This window comes from Nothobranchius furzeri, chromosome 1 (assembly GCF_043380555.1).
Source record: "Nothobranchius furzeri strain GRZ-AD chromosome 1, NfurGRZ-RIMD1, whole genome shotgun sequence".
NCBI classification, from domain to species: domain Eukaryota; kingdom Metazoa; phylum Chordata; class Actinopteri; order Cyprinodontiformes; family Nothobranchiidae; genus Nothobranchius; species Nothobranchius furzeri.
This window is the reverse complement of record NC_091741.1, coordinates 30,297,321-30,317,992: the sequence shown is the minus strand read 5'-3', so window position 1 is coordinate 30,317,992 and position 20,672 is coordinate 30,297,321. Positions and strand designations below refer to the sequence as shown.

Below are 20,672 nucleotides of genomic sequence, written 5' to 3'. Positions count from 1 at the left end.
CACGCCGGCAGCTTCGATTTCTTGCTTTGGGGTGAATCTTAATCCAGAGCGTGACGTTTCCTGTGTTTGTTTTCTCCAAATAGCCCCACAGCGAGAGAGAGGGACCTGTTGCCTCCTCCTCCCCCGGAGCACCTGAACCCCCCAAGGCCACGGAACAAGCCTGTCAGCGGGAAGACGGCCCCGAGGAAAGAACCTCGTGGCACCACCAGCTCCAGCAGCGGCATGGCCGCTCCACCACCAGCGCTGCAGCCAGCCCCTTTGCCACTTCCTGCTGTCACTATAAACCAGGTTAGGTTTGGGGGATGTGTGTGTGTGTGTGTGTGTGTGTGTGTGTGTGTGTGTGTGTGTGTGTGTGTGTGTGTGTGTGTGTGTGTGTGTGTGTGTGTGTGTGTGTGTGTGTGTGTGTGTGTGTGTGTGCATGTGCGTGCGTGTGTGTGTGTGTGTGTGCGTGTGTGTGTGTGCGTGTGTGTGTGTGTGTGTGCGTGTGTGTGTGTGTGTGTGTGCGTGTGTGTGTGTGAGTTTTGACAACTGGAGCGCATGACTCAAACACCTCAGGGCAGGTTTCCAGCGCTCATAAACATCTGGAGAACAGCTCAGCCCCGAGTCCTACACGTGTAACAGACTGTCCTCACGCTGTCGCTTCAGTTTGAATCTCTATGTGATTTTTAAAAGACTTTTAAATGGAAGTCATGATTAAAATGGTCAAAACGGTCTGGTTTTACTAATCGAAACCCTCAAAACGAGAAAGTAGAATAACTGTAGAAAACTGGATAAATAAAAGAAGGAAAGAAAGTCGGTCCCGTCTGATTGGTTTGATGTAACAAGGCTTTGGGACGCTTCACAAAGCTGAGAACGTTTGCTTTGACTCTAACGTGTTAAAGGAGAAAGTTAATGACAGGACCATTAAAACAAGACTAAACCAATAAGACAGGCTGAAAGGAAGAAAGGCTTTTATTTTGTAAAAACACCAAAGTCGTGCAAAGTGTCTCTAAATGGTCTGTTGTAAAGTGCCTGGAACCCCCCAAGGCGCTTTACAGCACAATCAGTCATTCACCCATTCACACACACATTCACACGCTGGTGGGGATGAGCTACCGACAACCACAAGCAGTCAAGTCGAGTTTAGTGTCTTGCCCAAGGACACAACAACAGCGACAGCCTGAGCGAGACTTGAACCTTCCGATTATGGGGCAAGCACTTAACTCCTGTGCCACCATCGCCCTCTAGAACGTGCTAAAGTAAAGCAGCTTTGGCCCACATTTACTAAGGTCCACAAGACAAGACCTCTTCTGACGGTCTTAAGGATGCACCCATTTACCGCAATAGCTCTAAAGATAATCTTATCAGATAATCCTGCTGTGTGTGGTGTGTTAAGAGCGTGCTGATTACAAAACTTTCACCATTCATAAACATTGTTGTTTTACACATTTACCTCTTCACTCACTGCCAGTGATGAGAGGGAGTCTGATGTGTTTATCAGTTTGATGGAGGTTGCACTCCCAAGGATTTTTGACCCTAACAGGCATCTGTTGGTAAAGTCTTACTGGAACACAAAAATACTTGTAACGGTTAAGGTATGTACTCCCCCCATCGCCAGGAAAAATACACATTAGCCATGTTTACATGCGCCAAATTTCCCCAATCCGATTCAAATCTTGGTTGATCGGAAATCCAGAATCTCTGTTTACACGTACACCAACTAAAATGATCCGATCATGCCGTGACTTTATATGCACCAGTTATTAGATCAGATTAAATAGGTTGACCATGCGCAGAGTTGTCTTTCCCGGAGAAAAAAGTAAACAAACGTCATGAAACAAAATGAAAAACATTAAAACTTCCTGCTTTCCTAATTCATTTAATCATTTTAATGTTTTTATTTTGTGTGTGTGTGTGTGTGTGTGTGTGTGCGTATACACACACACACACGCACACACACACACATATGTATATAACTATACATATGTGTGTGTGTGTGTGTGTGTACGCACACACACACACACACATATGTATATAACTATACATATATATGTGTCTGTGTGTGTGTGTGTATCTGTATCTCTCTCTCTCTATATATATATATATATATATAGAGAGAGAGAGAGAGAGACATAACAGTTTCTTGATTTTGAGCACACACTAATGACTAATTACACTAAGAAACCATTAATACGAATAATGTCCCTTTGATTGAAATGCATGTTTTGTTCTCTGAACTCTTACTGACGGTGGATCCTTGCTTCCTTCCACGTATGTCTGTGGACACAAAGCCAGCGTTTGTGCTGTGAAGCTCTTCCTAGTTGTGAACTCCTTGAGGAAAAGTGAAACGTGCACTTGGAACAGTGCTTATTGGTGCTCATGAATTACTTCCTGGTGCACACTGTCTCATGCAGGCAAGAAGTATTTCTGGCCTCCTCTCACTGGGAAAGGATCCACCCTAACCCTGAAATTCAGAGTCCTGCAGAGAACAAGTACTAAAGAGTTCATCTTTCATCAAAACACGAAACATATCAGATAACATGATCTGCTGGCTCACAACAAACACTCCTGAATGTTAGGAATGATCCCACGCTGAACTCTGCTCTGCTACATCATCAGGCTGCTGTTTCCTCATTGAGCACAAAGCAGAGGGAAGCTGGGATAAGAAACGGGATACGCATGTGACAGACGGCCTTTCGCTCGCCGTGTGCACCCAGCGTTGACGACATTCAAAATCAGACAGCCAAGCGGGTTTCGTCTCACTTTACAGATTAGTGGCACGAGCTGACGACTCGCGCCGTCTCATTTGCAGTTTATCACATTCAGTAATGTCTGACTTCATGGAGCTCCAGAGGCAGATGGTTTATTCTGTTAGACGACGGACATGTGAGGAAAAGACGGGGGGATAAAGTCTGAACTAGTCGACGTTATGATCTTATGATTAGCTTGTTTTTGCCATCTTTAGCTGGTTCCCGTTATTTCTCCAGGACAAGAGGAAGCACAGAGGTCCCAGCACCAGAATCACACCTAAGTCCAAAGAATTCATCGAAACAGATTCCTCCTCCTCCTCCTCGTCAGAATGCCAGTCGGACGCTGACGAAGCTATCAAAATGTCCTCCCTGCCACCCCAGACGGCACGCGCCGCCATTAACACGCAAACTCTGTCCAACACACACGCGCCTCTCCTCCCATGCCTTGGTCCTGCCAGCAGCGCCGGGAATCTGGAAACGTTTGCAGGAACAGGAATCCGAGTCAAAGATGGCAGCAGTGTGACCAGTAACGGCACGGGCAGCGGCGCCAACGGCAGCTGCTGCAGCTCGCTGGGCATCAGCAACATAGGTGCTTCATTTGGGAATTCTGTTCCCGATCCGGGAGGGTTAGAAGGGCAGAGTAAAGATGTAGAGTCCGTGTCGCCTCCTAACGTGCGACACGAGCTGCCTCTCTCTCCCCTGAGGGAGTACCAGGAGATTCAGAGTTTATGGGTGAAAATTGACTTGAGTTTTCTCAGCAGGGTGCCAGGTCAGAGTGTGGGGGAGAGATCCAGGGTGGCACCTGCAGAACGGGACGGGAGTGCTGGGAGGGACAGAGTGGTCACAGAGAGAGAGAGAGACAGGTTAACAAAGGGAGAGAGACAGGAGGAAGAACATGAGCACATAGTGAAGGACAGAGACAGGCCAGGTGACAGAGACACGTTACCAGACCGAGAGAGGCAGACGGACAGAGAGGACAGGGACAGGCTTGCATCAGGAGACAGATTAACAACCAGAGACAGAGAGAAGATCTGCCCAGGTCCGGGAGTGGTAGACAATGCCCCAGTCCAGGAGCAGAGTATTCCCAGGCTGGCTGGGAGGATGGAGAGGGTGGAGAGTGGAGGTAAACACAGACGGCAGGCAGCAGCAAACATGGTGGCTCTGACAGAAACACACACCAGCAAGAGCAAGAGGAAACACAAGGTGGGTTCCTCCCGAAGTCCTCCTCACATACGTCCACAAAAACATTGTGTCACATGTTCTAATCCCACCATGTGTCCCCTGTCTTCCTAAACCTAACGCAGTCGGAACGGCCGGAATCATCAGTGAGGTGTAACAAGAAGCTACGTCTGGACAAAGACTGTCTGCTCCTCCCACCGTGCATCTCCCCCATATACAATCATAAAAGCAGCTCCTCAGAGTGAGTACACACACACACATGTATACACACACACACACACACATGTATACACACGTATACACACATACACACACACACACATGTATACACACACACACACATGTATACACACACACACACATGTATACACACACACACACATGTATACACACACACATGTATACACACACACACATGTATACACACACACACACATGTATACACACACACACACATGTATACACACACACACACATGTATACACACACACACACATGTATACACACACACACATGTATACACACACACACACATGTATACACACACACACACACATGTATACACACACACACACATGTATACACACACACACACATGTATACACACACACACACATGTATACACACACACATGTATACACACACACACATGTATACACACACACACACATGTATACACACACACACACATGTATACACACACACACACATGTATACACACACACACACATGTATACACACACACACATGTATACACACACACACATGTATACACACACACACACATGTATACACACACACACACATGTATACACACACACACACATGTATACACACACACACACATGTATACACACACACACACATGTATTCACACACACACACACATGCATACACACACACACACACACATGTATACACACACACACACATGTATACACACACACACACATGTATACACACACACACACATGTATACACACACACACATGTATACACACACACACACATGTATACACACACACACATGTATACACACACACACATGTATACACACATACACACGGGCACATACACACGAGCACATACATACATGTATACACACATACACACGGGCACATACACATGGGCACATACACACATGTATACACACATACACACATGTATACACACATACACACATGTATACACACATACACACATGTATACACACATACACACGGGCACATACACATGGGCACATACACACATGTATACACACATACACACATGTATACACACATACACATGGGCACATACACACATGTATACACACATACACATGGGCACATACACACATGTATACACACATACACACATGTATACACACATACACATGGGCACATACACACATGTATACACACATACACACGGGCACATACATACACATGGGCACATACACACATGCACACACACACACATACACACAGGCACATACACACATGAACACACACACACATGCACACACACACACACATACACACAGGCACATACACACATGAACACACACACACATGCACACACACATACACACATACACACAGGCACATACACACATGAACACACACACACATGTATACACACATACACACGGGCACATACACATGGGCACATACACACATGTATACACACATACACACGGGCACATACACACATGCACACACACACACATACACACAGGCACATACACACATGAACACACACACACACATGCACACACACACACATACACACAGGCACATACACACATGAACACACACACACATGCACACACACATACACACATACACATGGGCACATACACACATGCACACACACACACATACACACAGGCACATACACACATGAACACACACACACATGTATACACACATACACACGGGCACATACACATGGGCACATACACACATGCACACACATACACACATACACATGGGCACATACACACATGCACACACACACACATACACACAGGCACATACACACATGAACACACACACACATGCACACACACATACACATGGGCACAAACACACATGCACACACATGTACATACACACATACACACATGAACACACACACACACATGCACATATATACTGTACACACAAACACACGGGCACCTGCACACACACACACACACACACAAGCACACACATACATGCATACACACACATGCACACATGCACACACATACACACATGCACACACACACAAGCACACACATACATGCATACACACCTACACACACAGCACATACACACATGCACACACATACATACACACACACGCACTCACGGGCACATACACACATGCACACACACACACATGCACACACACATACACACACAAGAGCACATACATACATGCACACACATACACACATAAATGCACACACATACATACACACACACGCACTCACGGGCACATACACACATGCACACACACACACATGCACACATACATGCACACACACATACACACACATGGGCACATGCACACACACATACACACACAAGAGTACATACATACATGCACACACACATACACACACATGGGCACATGCACACACATACACACACAAGAGCACATACATACATGCACACACATACACACATACATGCACACACACATGCATACATGCACACACATACACACATACATGCACACACACATACATACATGCACACACATACACACATACATGCACACACACATACACACATGCACACGGGCACATGCACACATGCACACACACATACATACATGCACACACATACACACATACATGCACACACACATACACACATGCACACACATACATGCACACACATACACACAAACACACGGGCACATGCACACATGCACACACACACAAGCACACACGTACATGCATACACACCTACACACACGGCACATACACACATACACACATGCACACACATACATACACACACACGGCACATACACACACACACGCACTCACGGGCACATACACATACACACACACACACGAGCACATACATACATGCACACACATACACACATACATGCACACACACATACACACACACACACGGGCACATACACACATGCACACACACAAGCACACACACATACACACATGCACACACATAAATGCACACACACACAGACACATACACACACACACAGGCACATGCACACACATGCGCACGCGCACACACTCATGCACACAGGCACCTACGCACATGCACACGTGCACATACACACACACACACACATGCACACACATACACACACAAGTGCGCGCGCACACACACACATTGTTATTTAATCGTGGCGTCAGAAAGCCTGCAGCCTGGCGTGAGCTGTGCAGGCTGTCATCAGTCCGTCAGCATCACTGCTGCAGGTCGGAAACATTTACAGGTGACTGACAGCTGATTGCAGGTCAGCATAAATATAACATCTGAATCTAACGCTGAAGTATAAAAGCACTCAGCCACTGAAAGGAAGGAGTTATGTTGGTGACAATTGTTCTGAATGATAACTGGGACTGGATAACAAACGGAATTTACACCATCAGCTTCAAGATTTGTTTCATTTATTTTTTTTAAATGGTGAAAAATGTTGACAGAAATTTTAAATTAATCATAATTAATATCAGTCTTTTCTTTTGTGGAACCAGAACATCAAGAGGAATGATTGCTATTCTGTTTTTAAAGTTCCATCACAGTCCCTTTTCATTTTTATTTTTTATTTATTTGATGGGTTGTTTTTTTTTTATCTTTGAAACAGACAGCTGAGATGAGAGCCGACGCGCTGTGCAAGAGCCGCGGTAAAACAATCAACATATATACTGGACAATTTGTGTCCATAGGCCTGAATTATACGTTTTTGTGTCCAAATGGGTGGTTCCCACCACCGCCATTTTGATCGTGTCACAGGTCCCGCCACGCCCATACAATCCAAAAATGGGAAGAGGTGGAGCTAGGGGTGGGGCACTGACATTTGGAACAGGGTTGGAACAAATAAACCAGTGTAGCTACTAGCTAACTTGGCTAACCCAAGAAGCTAAGAAGGGCTCCTTGGACCGGGATGTTCCACCCGCACTGGAGACTGTGGAGATCTAATATGGACTGGGACTGGAAATTACAACCAGAGCCTCAGACTTCTGCGATTGTAGCCGGGCACCGTGGCCTTTTACATCAGCTCTAGCTCCACGGTTGGTGATAAGGGGGACACTAGCTACATGCTAACCCAAAGCTAACGAGTTTTACCAGCTGTTTTCAGCAACAACAAAAATGCGGTAGAGCTACTCCAAAGTAAAGACACCTCCGGCCTTTAGAAACAAAATCATAACTAGGTAAGCTTACAGAGTATATCGGGCTTTGTTGGTCCTCCGCTGTGAAAAATACGCGTGTCCGCCGTTGTTGATGGTCCCTTCTCTGGGAGCTGGAGATCAGCGGGACATTAGCTACATATTAACCCGAAGCTAACAGAGCTTTTCCAGGTGCTTCCAGCAAGAAACATGAGGTTGAGCATCTCAAAAGTGAAGCTGTGTCAACAAAAAGAGCTGCAGACTTTCTGTGGTCTCCCTCAGAGATCCACCATTGACCAGCATGACTACAGCCTCGCTCCGGAGCCGGCCCGCCTGCCCCGGGGAACGGGAACACGCAGCCGCCTGCTGTTCTCAGAAGAAGCTGGACACCCGCTCAAGGTTCTTATGCAGCCCCACTAGCATGTTTGACCAAGCAGTTAAATGGCAGCATTTCCCCCCATTCAACCATTTGCCTGCACCCGTCCCCCCTCTCTACTGTCCACTCCTTGTTCCCTACTCTCCATGACTGGTGTCAATGTTGCTGTTGTTATTGTTGTTGTTAGCCTCAAGGGCAACATGCCGATGATCATTTGTAAGTCGCTTTGGACAAAAGTGTCTGCTAAATACATAAACATAATAAGTAAGAAATAAAGTACGGAAATATAATTTTACTTACTGATGAAAAGAAGCAGAAACTGCTTGGAAGGTCTGTTAGTAACCACAGCTTGCCCTTTTGTCCAACTAATCCCATGATTAACATCCAAACACGAACACCCAGACAAAACTAAAGTTCAGAGAGTCAAATGGCCGAACATCTATTAACGTGAGACCGAGGCCCAGGCTGAGGCCTTTCTTCAGATCTAGCTCTGAAGTGACTGGATGCTCATTAACAGTGTTGGGAGTAACGAGGTACAAAAGTAATTAATTACTGTAATGCATTGCTTTTTGCTGTAATGTGGTAATGTAAGGCATTACAGGGAAAGAAAATGGTAATATTTACTCGGTACAATTGTCAGTAACGCGGTAATTACAACGCATTTTTAAACCAGAATCAAGATGTGGGTGTCCTAAAAATTCAAATTGTGGGAAACCCAAAAAAAGATCCAGTATCCACCTATATGACATCATTTATGGACTGAGCTTTGCAGGCAGAGAGGATTCAGTGGTAATGGCTCAAATACTCCAGTTGCATCCTCCACGCGGCCGCTGTAACATTCACAAAATCGCTCCACTAAAACAAAATAATTCCCTTGCGATCGTTCATATCAGCGCATGTTCTCTGGTATTCTGTACTTTTCTGACGTGCTTTGCCTCAGCTGAGTTCATAATCTGTGCCCCGGTGATTTCAACTCATTGCTGCTGGAGCGCCGCGCTTGAAGATCCCTTTGGCTGATAGAAAGTAGGAGATCTAGGAAACAGTTTTTCTGGAAGACGGAGAAAACATGCAGCATGAAGGAAGGTTAGAGAGAGAAAGGGCCGGAAATTATTCACATAAAATCAAGAAAACAAAACAAAGTGCTTGAAAAGAAAAAAGTAGGCAGATTTATCCCCAATACACATTTTTACCAGTGAAAAGCAATAACATATAAGCATTTAATATTTATACATGTGATAGAATCAGATCACCCCAGAAGTCAGTCCCACATCCAGGGCCGTATCAAGGCACTTGGGGACCAAGGCAAATATAGGCTTGGAGCCCCCACCACCTCACTCCCTGCTCAGTTAATCTAAGATGGCAGCGTGCTGAGAGTACAGATTGTTGTTGTTTTATTTAATAAACAATCATTTTAAAGCACTGTTATTATATCTGACTGTTTTTAACAGCAATCCTAGCTCACACACCACATCACCTTCCACCGGATGTGTCATGAGTTCAACGGGCATCAGATTACCAGATTCATACTGAAGTTGTTTTGTTGAAAGTAACTTAGAGTAATGCAAAAGTAGTGTAATGCCTTACATTTTAAAATCAGTAATATTGTAGTGTAATGAATTACTTAAAAATGAGGGTAACAAGTAATAAATAATGCATTACAGTTTTGAAGTAACTTGCCCAACACTGCTCATTAATTATTCAGATTTTTAAGCATTAAATACACTTAAACAGAAGAGTAACTATATAATTCACCCCCTCAGAGTTGTCATGAGTGTAAACTAGATCTATTAAACTTCAAATATGTCTTTGTGGCCAGGCTATTAGCATGGTTATTTCTGCTGTGAAATTGGCATTTTCAACATGGGAGTCAATGAGGATTTGCTCACTGCTGACACTAGCCCCTAGTGGATGAGAGTGGAACTGCAGGTTTTGTCACTTCCTTATTTGCCTCATATCCAGAACCAAATTATGGGGGCTTGGGTAAAACTCAGATTTCACCCACATTTTACCTCTAACCTCTTAACCTTCCCCTCACCCCATCCTAACCTTAACCCTGCTGCTCATTCTAAACTTCCCGGTAACCGTGTTGGAGAGGGACGTTGCAAGTAGGAGCAACGTTTTGAAAGCGCAAGAGGGTTATGGTTAGGAAGGGGGTGAGGAAAAAATAAAAAATCTAATGTAGCTAAGGTAGTGGAACGGGAATATTTGGAGGTGAGATCATCTTAGTCCAGTTTTGATAAACATGTTGGAGACCAGACTCAAAAGAGAAACATGGTTTTAATGGGTGCAAATAATGTAGCGTGATCTTGAGCTTTTTTATCTAGAGCTTAAAGTGGGAATCTTGGTGATGGACCTTTCAATTCCCAACCATAACTAAGGATTTCTCCCCTTCTCTACATCAAGTAGAGTTTGTCTTGGTGTCTTGTTCATGAGTGATGGTGGGATATGGAGAGGTGGAGCAATGGATCCGGCTTTCAGTGGAAGAAGAGCTGAGACAAAAGGCAAAACTCTTGATTTTCTGGTCTATCTACGTTCCACACCTCACTGAGGTTAGAGCACAACAAAAGGACCAAGCCACCAAGCAAATGATCTGTCACCTTTGGTCTTTAGCCTGGTGCGCTGCACAACCAGTAGGCTTTGGTCACTGGACCTGCCGGGGGCGTAGGGACTGAGAAGATTACCAATGTATGATAGTGCTTGTCCATTTAAGGCCCTACCAGGGCAAAGTCTAGCAGTTCAGTATAGATGCTGCTCCTCCTCATCAAAAGGAGTCAGCTCAGGTGGAGGTTCATTGGCTTGTCCCACTGGGAGGAGACTCCAGGGCAGACAGGACTTAATGTAGGGATGGATGGATGGATGGATGGATGGATGGATGGATGGATGGATGGATGGATGGATGGATGGATGGATGGATGGATGGATGGATGGATGGATGGATGGATGGATGGATGGATGGATGGATGGATGGATGGATGGATGGATGGATGGATGGATGGATGGATGGATGGATGGATGGATGGATGGATGGATGGATGGATGGATGGATGGATGGATGGATGGATGGATGGATGGATGGATGGATGGATGGATGGATGGATGGATGGATGGATGGATGGATGGATGGATGGATGGATGGATGGATGGATGGATGGATGGATGGATGGATGGATGGATGGATGGATGGATGGATGGATGGATGGATGGATGGATGGATGGATGGATGGATGGATGGATGGATGGATGGATGGATGGATGGATGGATGGATGGATGGATGGATGGATGGATGGATGGATGGATGGATGGATGGATGGATGGATGGATGGATGGATGGATGGATGGATGGATGGATGGATGGATGGATGGATGGATGGATGGATGGATGGATGGATGGATGGATGGATGGATGGATGGATGGGACAAGCAGCAACTTCCCAGATCTCTCTAATGTGTCTCCTCTCTCTGGTTCTGATGTACGGACTTCTGAAGCAGCGCAGACTGATTTTTACAACTCTCTTTACTAAGAAACACTTCATGTTTACCAGTGGGAGGCCATAACAGTTATTGATCTGTTGCCTACTCAATGTTTCATCGACATTCCCATTGCGGAAATGTGTGTCAGAAGTATCATCCATAGTGTGTTCCATGAACTGGTGTTGACTCCAGTCCTTGCCTCACCCACCTCCTGGGACTGGAGTCAACACCAGAGCAGGTTATCAGACTACTACAGATGAGACTGTCTCTGTCTAGCAGGGCTTCAGATGCTCACTGTGGACATGAAACCATCATGCAGGCCGGTTTAATTCACGTCGTAGCGCAGGAATAACAAACCCCGAATTCCAGCTTTTCCTTTGATTTGGAAACAACTGACTGAGCCGCCTGTCGTCATAAATAAGCCTCTGTGTGACAGCGACAGAGGGAATATTTTTATAGCATCTCAAAGAGGTGGATGGAGGAAGGAGGGGTGACCTGGGATTGAACCTGTGACTCTGTTTGTCATCTGCCAGGCTTTCCGTGGAAGCTGTAAACAGGGTGGTGTGATGGTCGTGCTCAGACTGAGTTCAATTCAATTCAAATCAAAGATCCTTTATTAATCCCAGAGGGAAATTAGAGTTTCAGTACACACAATTCTGAGATCAGACATACATACATACATAGGCACATGACAAGAATTGGTGACTGTGGACATTCACAACCCGAGTCGCGCTACCTTAATAGAGATCAGAGGGTTTACATGAGGATTGGGTCAGGTGGAGGAAAAAAAGGCACTTCAGAGTTACCCTCCACCGGGAGGGCAGCTTTGCTATGCAAAAAACACCTCGGACAGAAATCCAACAGACTTCAGACATTACACAACATAAGTGTCCACTAGGTGGGGTGGTAGGGTTGGGGACTCTCCTCACATCAGTTCCTGCAGCCACGATAAGCAGCGCACGTCACCTCAGTCTGGACAGGGGAGGGAGGTTGTTGGGGTTTAGAGGGCACAGTGACTCCTGGAACGATTCAGCAGCCTTCACAGCCCGCAGTCCCGCCCAGGCTGGGATAGGGAGACAGAGTTGCCATGGCGATGGCAGCATCCCACATTTTTTCTGAGGGGGGAGTATTCGTTGCAGCCTCATGGGCTCAAGGGCACCAGATTCAGATTAGAAACTGTTTTGGGGCCAGACAGAGATAATTTCCTCTCTGTCTTAAAGTTCTGTTGATCCTCAACCTCTAAAAATCCCAATAATTGCGTAAATTAATCTATCCCAATGCGTGCTGATTTGTCCACTTGCTCCTTGATAGCATCCATCTTTTGTGCCAACGCATGAATCTCAGCCAAAGTTCCAAGCTTACGACTCATCTCGACAATCATATGAGTTTGTGAATTCACAGCGAGGTGTAATCCATCCCTGAGCTCCGGGAGCAGGCCAATATTCCTCGACAGCTCGTTAATTTTCCGGTAAGCCAGGTAACCTCCCAGGCCAAAAAGCAGGAAGCCTGACACCAACACCATGAATATCCAGACGTCTTCAGAATCCTCTACAGACAGCTGAGATAGCTGCTTCTGACTTCTGACAGGTTTTGTTGAGAATCCGTCACTCTGACACTTTCTACAAGGACGACTTGGATTCACTTTAGACTCGATTTTATAACTCATCCCACCGAACTAAGGCGTTGTGTCTAAACTGCTTGCAGTCAGATCTTATCTGTCTCTCTACTGTTGGGGTTCTGACTTGGTTCACAGTTTGTCGGCACTCTAGGGGCCCCAAGCAATTGCCTGCCCTGCCTGTCAGCACGCAGCGTCTCTGTGGTGAACTGATGTCCAGCAGTCACTAGGTGCGAGGCGGGGTCACTCTGGACCTCATGAACGCCTGAAGGGATAAACAAACCTTCAACTGATTAACTTTGGTGTCACCCAAAGATGGCTGCCACAGCTAATTAGCCTCAGCTAATTTGAGCTAAATTGTTAACATGCTGAATGCTAACAGTAGTTGAACATAGCTGTGGTGATGAGCTCAAAGGTTGAATGTGGAGCACAAACACGAAAGCGCCTACTAGTGTGTGGAGGTTGTAGTTGCAACAAAAGAACAAGGTCAGGCCGGGTTTGCTTCTGATACGTGAAGTGACCAGCCAGCACCATGTCCACGGACGAATCACACAGGGTAAGAGCTCATTTCTACTAATACGTTTATTTTTAAACAGTATTTAGCAGAGGTGTGGACTCGAGTCATTATTTTAATGACTTCTGACTCAACTTGATAAAATCTATAAAGACTTACGACTTGACTCTGACTCTAACGCCAAGGACTTGTGACACTTTGTTTATAATCAGTTTCAGATGCACTTTCTGCTTGTTTGAGCAAAAAAATTAAGCTTTAAGAAGCTTTAATTCTGGAATTTATCTATCATCACCGTCATTAAATTGAAGTTGGACAGATGACTTGATCATGACTTAAAAATTCAAAGTTAAGAACTTGGCCATGACTTGGACTTCCACATCATTGATATAGGAGACATATGCATGTTTATGGGTGTGTTTTTGGTGGGTTTATTTGTTGTAAACGGAGATCGGTGTCAGGTCAGGTGATCATGGGTGGGGATTTAACCTCATCTCCAGCACCTGCTCAGATAATATGGGAAAAGGAGGAGCGGGTGAGCGGGTTGCCGCATATTTTTGTTGACCGTCAGCTGATCGCTGTGATAATTGTACTGTTTGATTTTGAGCACGTTATGTTTCGAGTTAATTGGAGTTACTTTAATAAAGTTTTTGGAATCGCAGCTGATGTTTGTGAAGAGCGCGTCACGCTGGCCCGACTCAGCCTCTCAAGTGGCTTTTCGTTTGCCTCTGAAGTCGCGGAAGTAATTGACTTTGGACTCGACTTTGTTGTTTTTGACTTTGACTTGACTCGAGACTTGACTGGAAAGACTTGTGACTTACTTGTGACTTGCAAAGCAGTGACTTGGTCACACCTTTGTTATTTATTGTCCTGGGCTCAGAAGCAGCTGCTTGACCAGCCGAGTCCGCCATTTTCCACAGTGCCAGCCTCTCTGTGTGGTTGGAAGTGCACACCGGTGCCCTCTACTGGCTGGTAGGTGTAAACATAAACCCTGTACCTTCATTCTGCACACCTCTAAACGCCCCATGGAGGTATTTTTTATGTAGCCTTTTATTATGTTGCTCCACATTCAACCTTTAAGCTACTCAAATCACTTCAATGAAAACTTGTAGGCTTTTGATTTTAATAATAATAATAATAATAATAATAATAATAATAATAATAATAATAATAATAATAATAATAATAATGCATTTTATTTAAAAGCACCTTTCAAGGGACAGAAGGACACTTTACAACAATAAAATAACAACAAAGGAACCAAGTTAAAAACTGCAAAATCACACACAGAAGGCTAAAAATACAAACTAGATAATAAAATCAACGAAGATGGAAAAGGTGACACTAGCAGCATGCAGTCTGAAACAGGTGGGTTTTGAGTCTAGATTTAAAGGAGGAGAGCGAGTCGGAGTTATGGATGGCATGAGGGAGAGAATTCCACAGACGGGGAATTGTGCACATTAGCATGTAAAGAAGAGGTGAGGTAAAACCAAAACAACAGTTTGGTCTGTAAAGTAGATCAGATCTAATAGGTTACCAGTGGGTTGATTTTGTGTTATGTTGCTGAAACATCACGCATTACAGGACCAAACCAGATCAAACTAAATGACTTACTCTCGAGCTGATGTCTCAAATGAGTGTAAAACACAGATTTCTGTCCAAATATCAAATCAGCGTTTAGTAATAAACATTTATAGAGCAGACGGGTTTACAGTGCAGTCTGACCAATATGCGGGGGGGGGGGGGGGGGGGGGGGGGGTGTAACTGTAGAGTGAAGGTACTGCTGCACATGTCCAAACAACCTCTTTACCTGCACACACACACACACACACACACACACACAGGTGCACACACCAACATTCACTCAATGATAGCCACGCATGTGCACAAATTAGCACAGTAATGCACACAAACTAACTTACATCAGTAATGCAGAGCGCGCACGCACGCACACACACACACACACACACACACACACACACACACACACACCCTCCACAGCAGGTAATTAGTCTTTGTCTCCCTGATTTCCTGTATCATCTCTAATGTGGGGGCCTGGGGCCTTGTTCTGTGAGCTCAGCAACTTTCTAGCTGCATCAAACCCCCAGAGCTTCCAGAGAGAGGAAAAACATGAAAATATCACCTCTTGTGTAGCAAACAGTGTGAGTCAAAAGAGCTCCAGCAAGGCTGCTGAGGGAATAACTGTGGATGTGCCACCAGGATCGACAGAATGACGAGTTTTCCCTGTTTTCCCCACTCACGTCCCTCCAACTCTCATGTGGGTGAGAGACGTAAGTCTCCACTGGCCTCGTGTTCTCCTGGAGTTTAAAGGGCTGGATGATCATCTGTGATGATGGCTAACCAGGTCGAAAAGGAAACACCATGTGGAACGTCAAGCAGTTTCTCTGTTTTTTTAAAGCAGACTGGCACACAGCGGGACTTAGGAACACCGTGTCCACACCTGTGGAGCATGACGAAAGAGCTGTAGTAGCGTCGACTAGGGACGCTTCTATCCTGTCACATGATCACAAATCAGGTGGAGAAAGATCGGATGTAACTTTATAAAATAACAGGAATGATCGTTTAAATTCATCTTGAAGAGAAATGTTCAAATATAATAACAAAGGATCAGTTTTCACCTTAACCAAGTTCCACTTCATCAGCATCAAAGATCCTTCTGATTGTGTGTGTGTGTGTGTGTGTGTGTGTGTGTGTGTGTGTGTGTGCCTGTTCAGCAGCTCTCTAAACAGGAAGCAAGCTCAACGGCGTGACGAGAAGCTCCTCCCACCCCTGCTGTCCCCGCTGTCTGATGAACCTCCTCGCAAGCGAACCTGTCACAGCAGCTCTTCTCTCAGCGAGGAGGGCAGCGCCATCGGAGTGCTGCCCTGTCCCACATCGTCCTCTTCCACCTCCTCTTCCTCACACAGACACCGGAGAGGGGACGGAAAGGCTTCGGCACATGTGAGGAGTGGGACTGTAAGTGTTGTTCCCTACTATGTACTATGGATGATCACAAATATTCAACATGTTCCATACATATATATATATATATATATATATATATATATGTATATATATATATATATGTATATATATATATATACATATATATATATACATATATATATGTATATATATATATATATGTATATATATATATATACATATATATATATATATGTATATATATATATATATGTATATATATATATATATATATATACATATGTATATATATATATATATATATACATATGTATATATATATATATATATATGTATATATATATATATATGTATATATATATATATATACATATACATATATATATATATATATATATATATACATATATATATATATATATATATGTATATATGTATATATATATATATATATGTATATATATATATATATATATACATATATACATATATATATATGTATATATATATATATATGTATATACATATATATATATATATACATATGTATATATATATATATATATGTATATACATATATATATATATATATACATATATATATATATATATATATATATATATATATATATATATATATATGTATGGAACATGTTGAATATTTGTGATCATCCATAGTAATCATCCTCCATCCATCTCTTCCGCTTCTCCGGCGTAGGGTCGCGGGGGCAGTAGCCTAAGCAGAGAGGGCCAGAGAGAGACATAGACTCTCCAGCGTGTCTTGGGTCTGTCTTCAGGTCTCCTGTCATTTGGATTTATCCAGAAAACCTCATCATGGGGGCGTTCTACGTGGATGCCCGAGCCACCTCAGCTTTCTCCTGTCGATGTGGAGGAGCAGCGGGTCTACTCTGAGCCCCTCCTGGATGACCCAGCTTCTCACCCTATCTCTTAGGGGAAAACACTCATTTCTCGTTCTTTCGGTCACTACCCAAAGCTTGTGACCCTGGGGGAGGGTAGGAACATAGATCGACCAGTAAATCGAGAGCTTCACCTTCCAGGTCAGCTCTCTCTTCACCTTGACAGAACATCACTGCAGACGCAGCACCAATCCGCCTGTCGATCTCCCTCTCCATCTCTCCCTCGCTCATGAACAAGACCCCAAGATACTTAAACTCCTCCACTTGAAGCAGGACCTCATCCCTGACCCAGAGAAGGCATTCTACCTTTTTCCAACTCTTCCAATCATCCAAAAGAAGATCTAAAAGCACAAAAGCAGCAAACTTTGTAAAAACCAATTCGTCGTTCCTTGTTCTTCTGGCCACAGCTGGAATCCACACATCTGTAGAGGAACGCAACACGGTGTAGGGAGAGAGTGAGTGGGGTGTGGTTAGAGGTGACCATGTTCTTCCACCAGCCATCACAGTGAATCCATCCCTGACCCTGAGCACAGCAGTAGCATCTAACATGCTGCGGGTTTTTTCTTTAGCTAAAAGGATTAAAACCATAAGTTTCATTACAATCTCTACTTTTAGGAGACGGAGCCTCGTGGCGATAAACCACATGGAGACGGTTACCGTGCCAACGGTCACTCTGGCTCTGAGGTGTGGCCAGAGACACAGACTGATCCCGCAGAAGCACGCAGGCCGAGGCTGACGTTCACGGACACGTATGTAGAAACACTCGTCAGCGTGGAGTTGTGTGTTCGGAATACTGTTTAAAATCTTTTCATGGGTCCAAAACCTGAACACAGGAGTTACCCAGAGAACGGAGTCTCCAAACATGGAAAACCATTTATTTTGTTTTAGTTACATTTCAACAATTTAGTCAGCGTGAATATTAAACAAATATCACCAAACAATTCAACGGAACGTTAAAAATCTGCCTGTAAGCCATTTTTCTGTCTTCGTGTCAAATAAAGTGGTTTATTGAAGTGTTTTGTAGAAGATAAAGAAACCGTCATTTTAGTCAAATAAAAACATTTCAGATACAACCTTTAAATGTATTTTATATAGAATATCAAGTATTGTATTAAACAGTTGTTTTCTATAATACGAGTGACATGTGATCCTGATGATGTTGTTTTTTTAGTTCTTTAGCTTTTAGCGGCTTCAACACAAGCTTTGCTGACCACGTGTATCATTTTTTGGTCATTAGGACTCAACAGGTGTGTTTTCTTATTATACCTGAACATCTTTAATAAACTCAGCCACTAGCCGAAAGAGAAGCTAACGCTATCCCACTTCTGATGAGGTTGTCAACGATTTCCTCACAATTCTCGTCAACGATGCAACGGTAAATCTGCTAAGCTAGCTAGCTTCCAAACACGGCCCCAGAACTCTCACCCTTCCCGTCGGCCATCATCTTTAGGCCTCGTCCGCCTGATACTGAAACCCGCACACACACAGTAAACGGGATGGAGCTAAACACCAGTCGCCGTTTTAAACATCCAAACGTCCTTTGTCGTCCGTGACTTCGAATGGCGATTTTCTTTTTGGGCCTCTGGTAGTTAGTTCTAATGTTGAAGCGGTAGCAGCTGGCTGTTTCTCCTTCTCTGATGTTATGGAGTGGAGAATGTCTCACACCAGTGGTGTTCTGGTGCTAAAAACGCTAACAAGTGGAGGACCCAGGGACGTGTGGAAGTTTGGTGGTTTGGCGAGACCGACAACAGTTGCTGTTGGTCCGAGTCGCGCTGTAGGCCGAGGCGTTTACAGAGCCACCTCACTCGTTTTTTTATCCCCACAATGTATTCATAGCTATGCTATGTTGAAACGATGTTGAGCGGCATGAGAAAAAGTGTTTGAAGCTAGCTTGTTTAGCATTTTTGCCATTGTAGCTCTTATTTTAGCAAAATACCAACAGCCACATCAGCGTTTGTCCAGTTGGGTATGAACTCGGTAAACGATGCATCTGCTTACTTGTTTGTCCCAAAAGGCCTGTACATTATTCATGAAACAGCATGTTTTGTTGTTATTCTAAGGTTACACCAAGCCCGAGGTGTGTGTACATGAGCTGCCTACTCCGTATACATCACTGTGTGTGTGTGTGTGTGTGTGTGTAGTGATTATGTAAATGGCTCCATCATTCTTGGTGTTTTTTTCTCTCTAGTGCTGATCAGTATTTGGTCTTGCTTTTGTTTCAGTGTCCACAGCGCAGAGTACTACATGCAGGAGGCGAAGAGGCTGAAGCACAAGGCCGATGCTTTGGTGAGGCCCGACCCTTCACTGGAAATCAATCACGGGGAGATGCACAGCCTTGTGTGTGTGTGTGTGTGTGTGTGTGTGTGTGTGTGTGTGTGTGTGTGTGTGTGTGTGTGTGTAAAACAAATTGATTGTGAAAACACACAACCCGGAGAGTCTAGACGGTGATTAGATGCACGCTCGGAGTCTCTGTAGAGCGTGCATCTATTCTGCATCGAGGACTCTGCTGTATAATTCGTGTTATTTATTACACCGTTTGTCTCCGAGGGTTCGTCGCATTCAACGAGTGATGATGTCTGCAAGATTAT

The 20,672-nt window shown here is 44.3% G+C and overlaps 1 protein-coding gene across 2 annotated transcripts in view; it reads left to right on the top strand.

The window, feature by feature from the left end:
• aff2 (AF4/FMR2 family, member 2) overlaps positions 1–20,672 on the top strand; it is a 332,245-nt gene that overhangs the window by 298,775 nt on the left and 12,798 nt on the right. For both annotated transcript variants that reach the window (XM_070551870.1, XM_070551862.1), the window contains exons 15-20: positions 84–288; positions 2,967–3,932; positions 4,034–4,149; positions 16,957–17,197; positions 18,700–18,833; positions 20,307–20,370. In XM_070551870.1, coding sequence (XP_070407971.1) covers positions 84–288; positions 2,967–3,932; positions 4,034–4,149; positions 16,957–17,197; positions 18,700–18,833; positions 20,307–20,370 — 1,726 coding nt within the window. The remainder of the gene's footprint in view (positions 1–83; positions 289–2,966; positions 3,933–4,033; positions 4,150–16,956; positions 17,198–18,699; positions 18,834–20,306; positions 20,371–20,672) is intronic.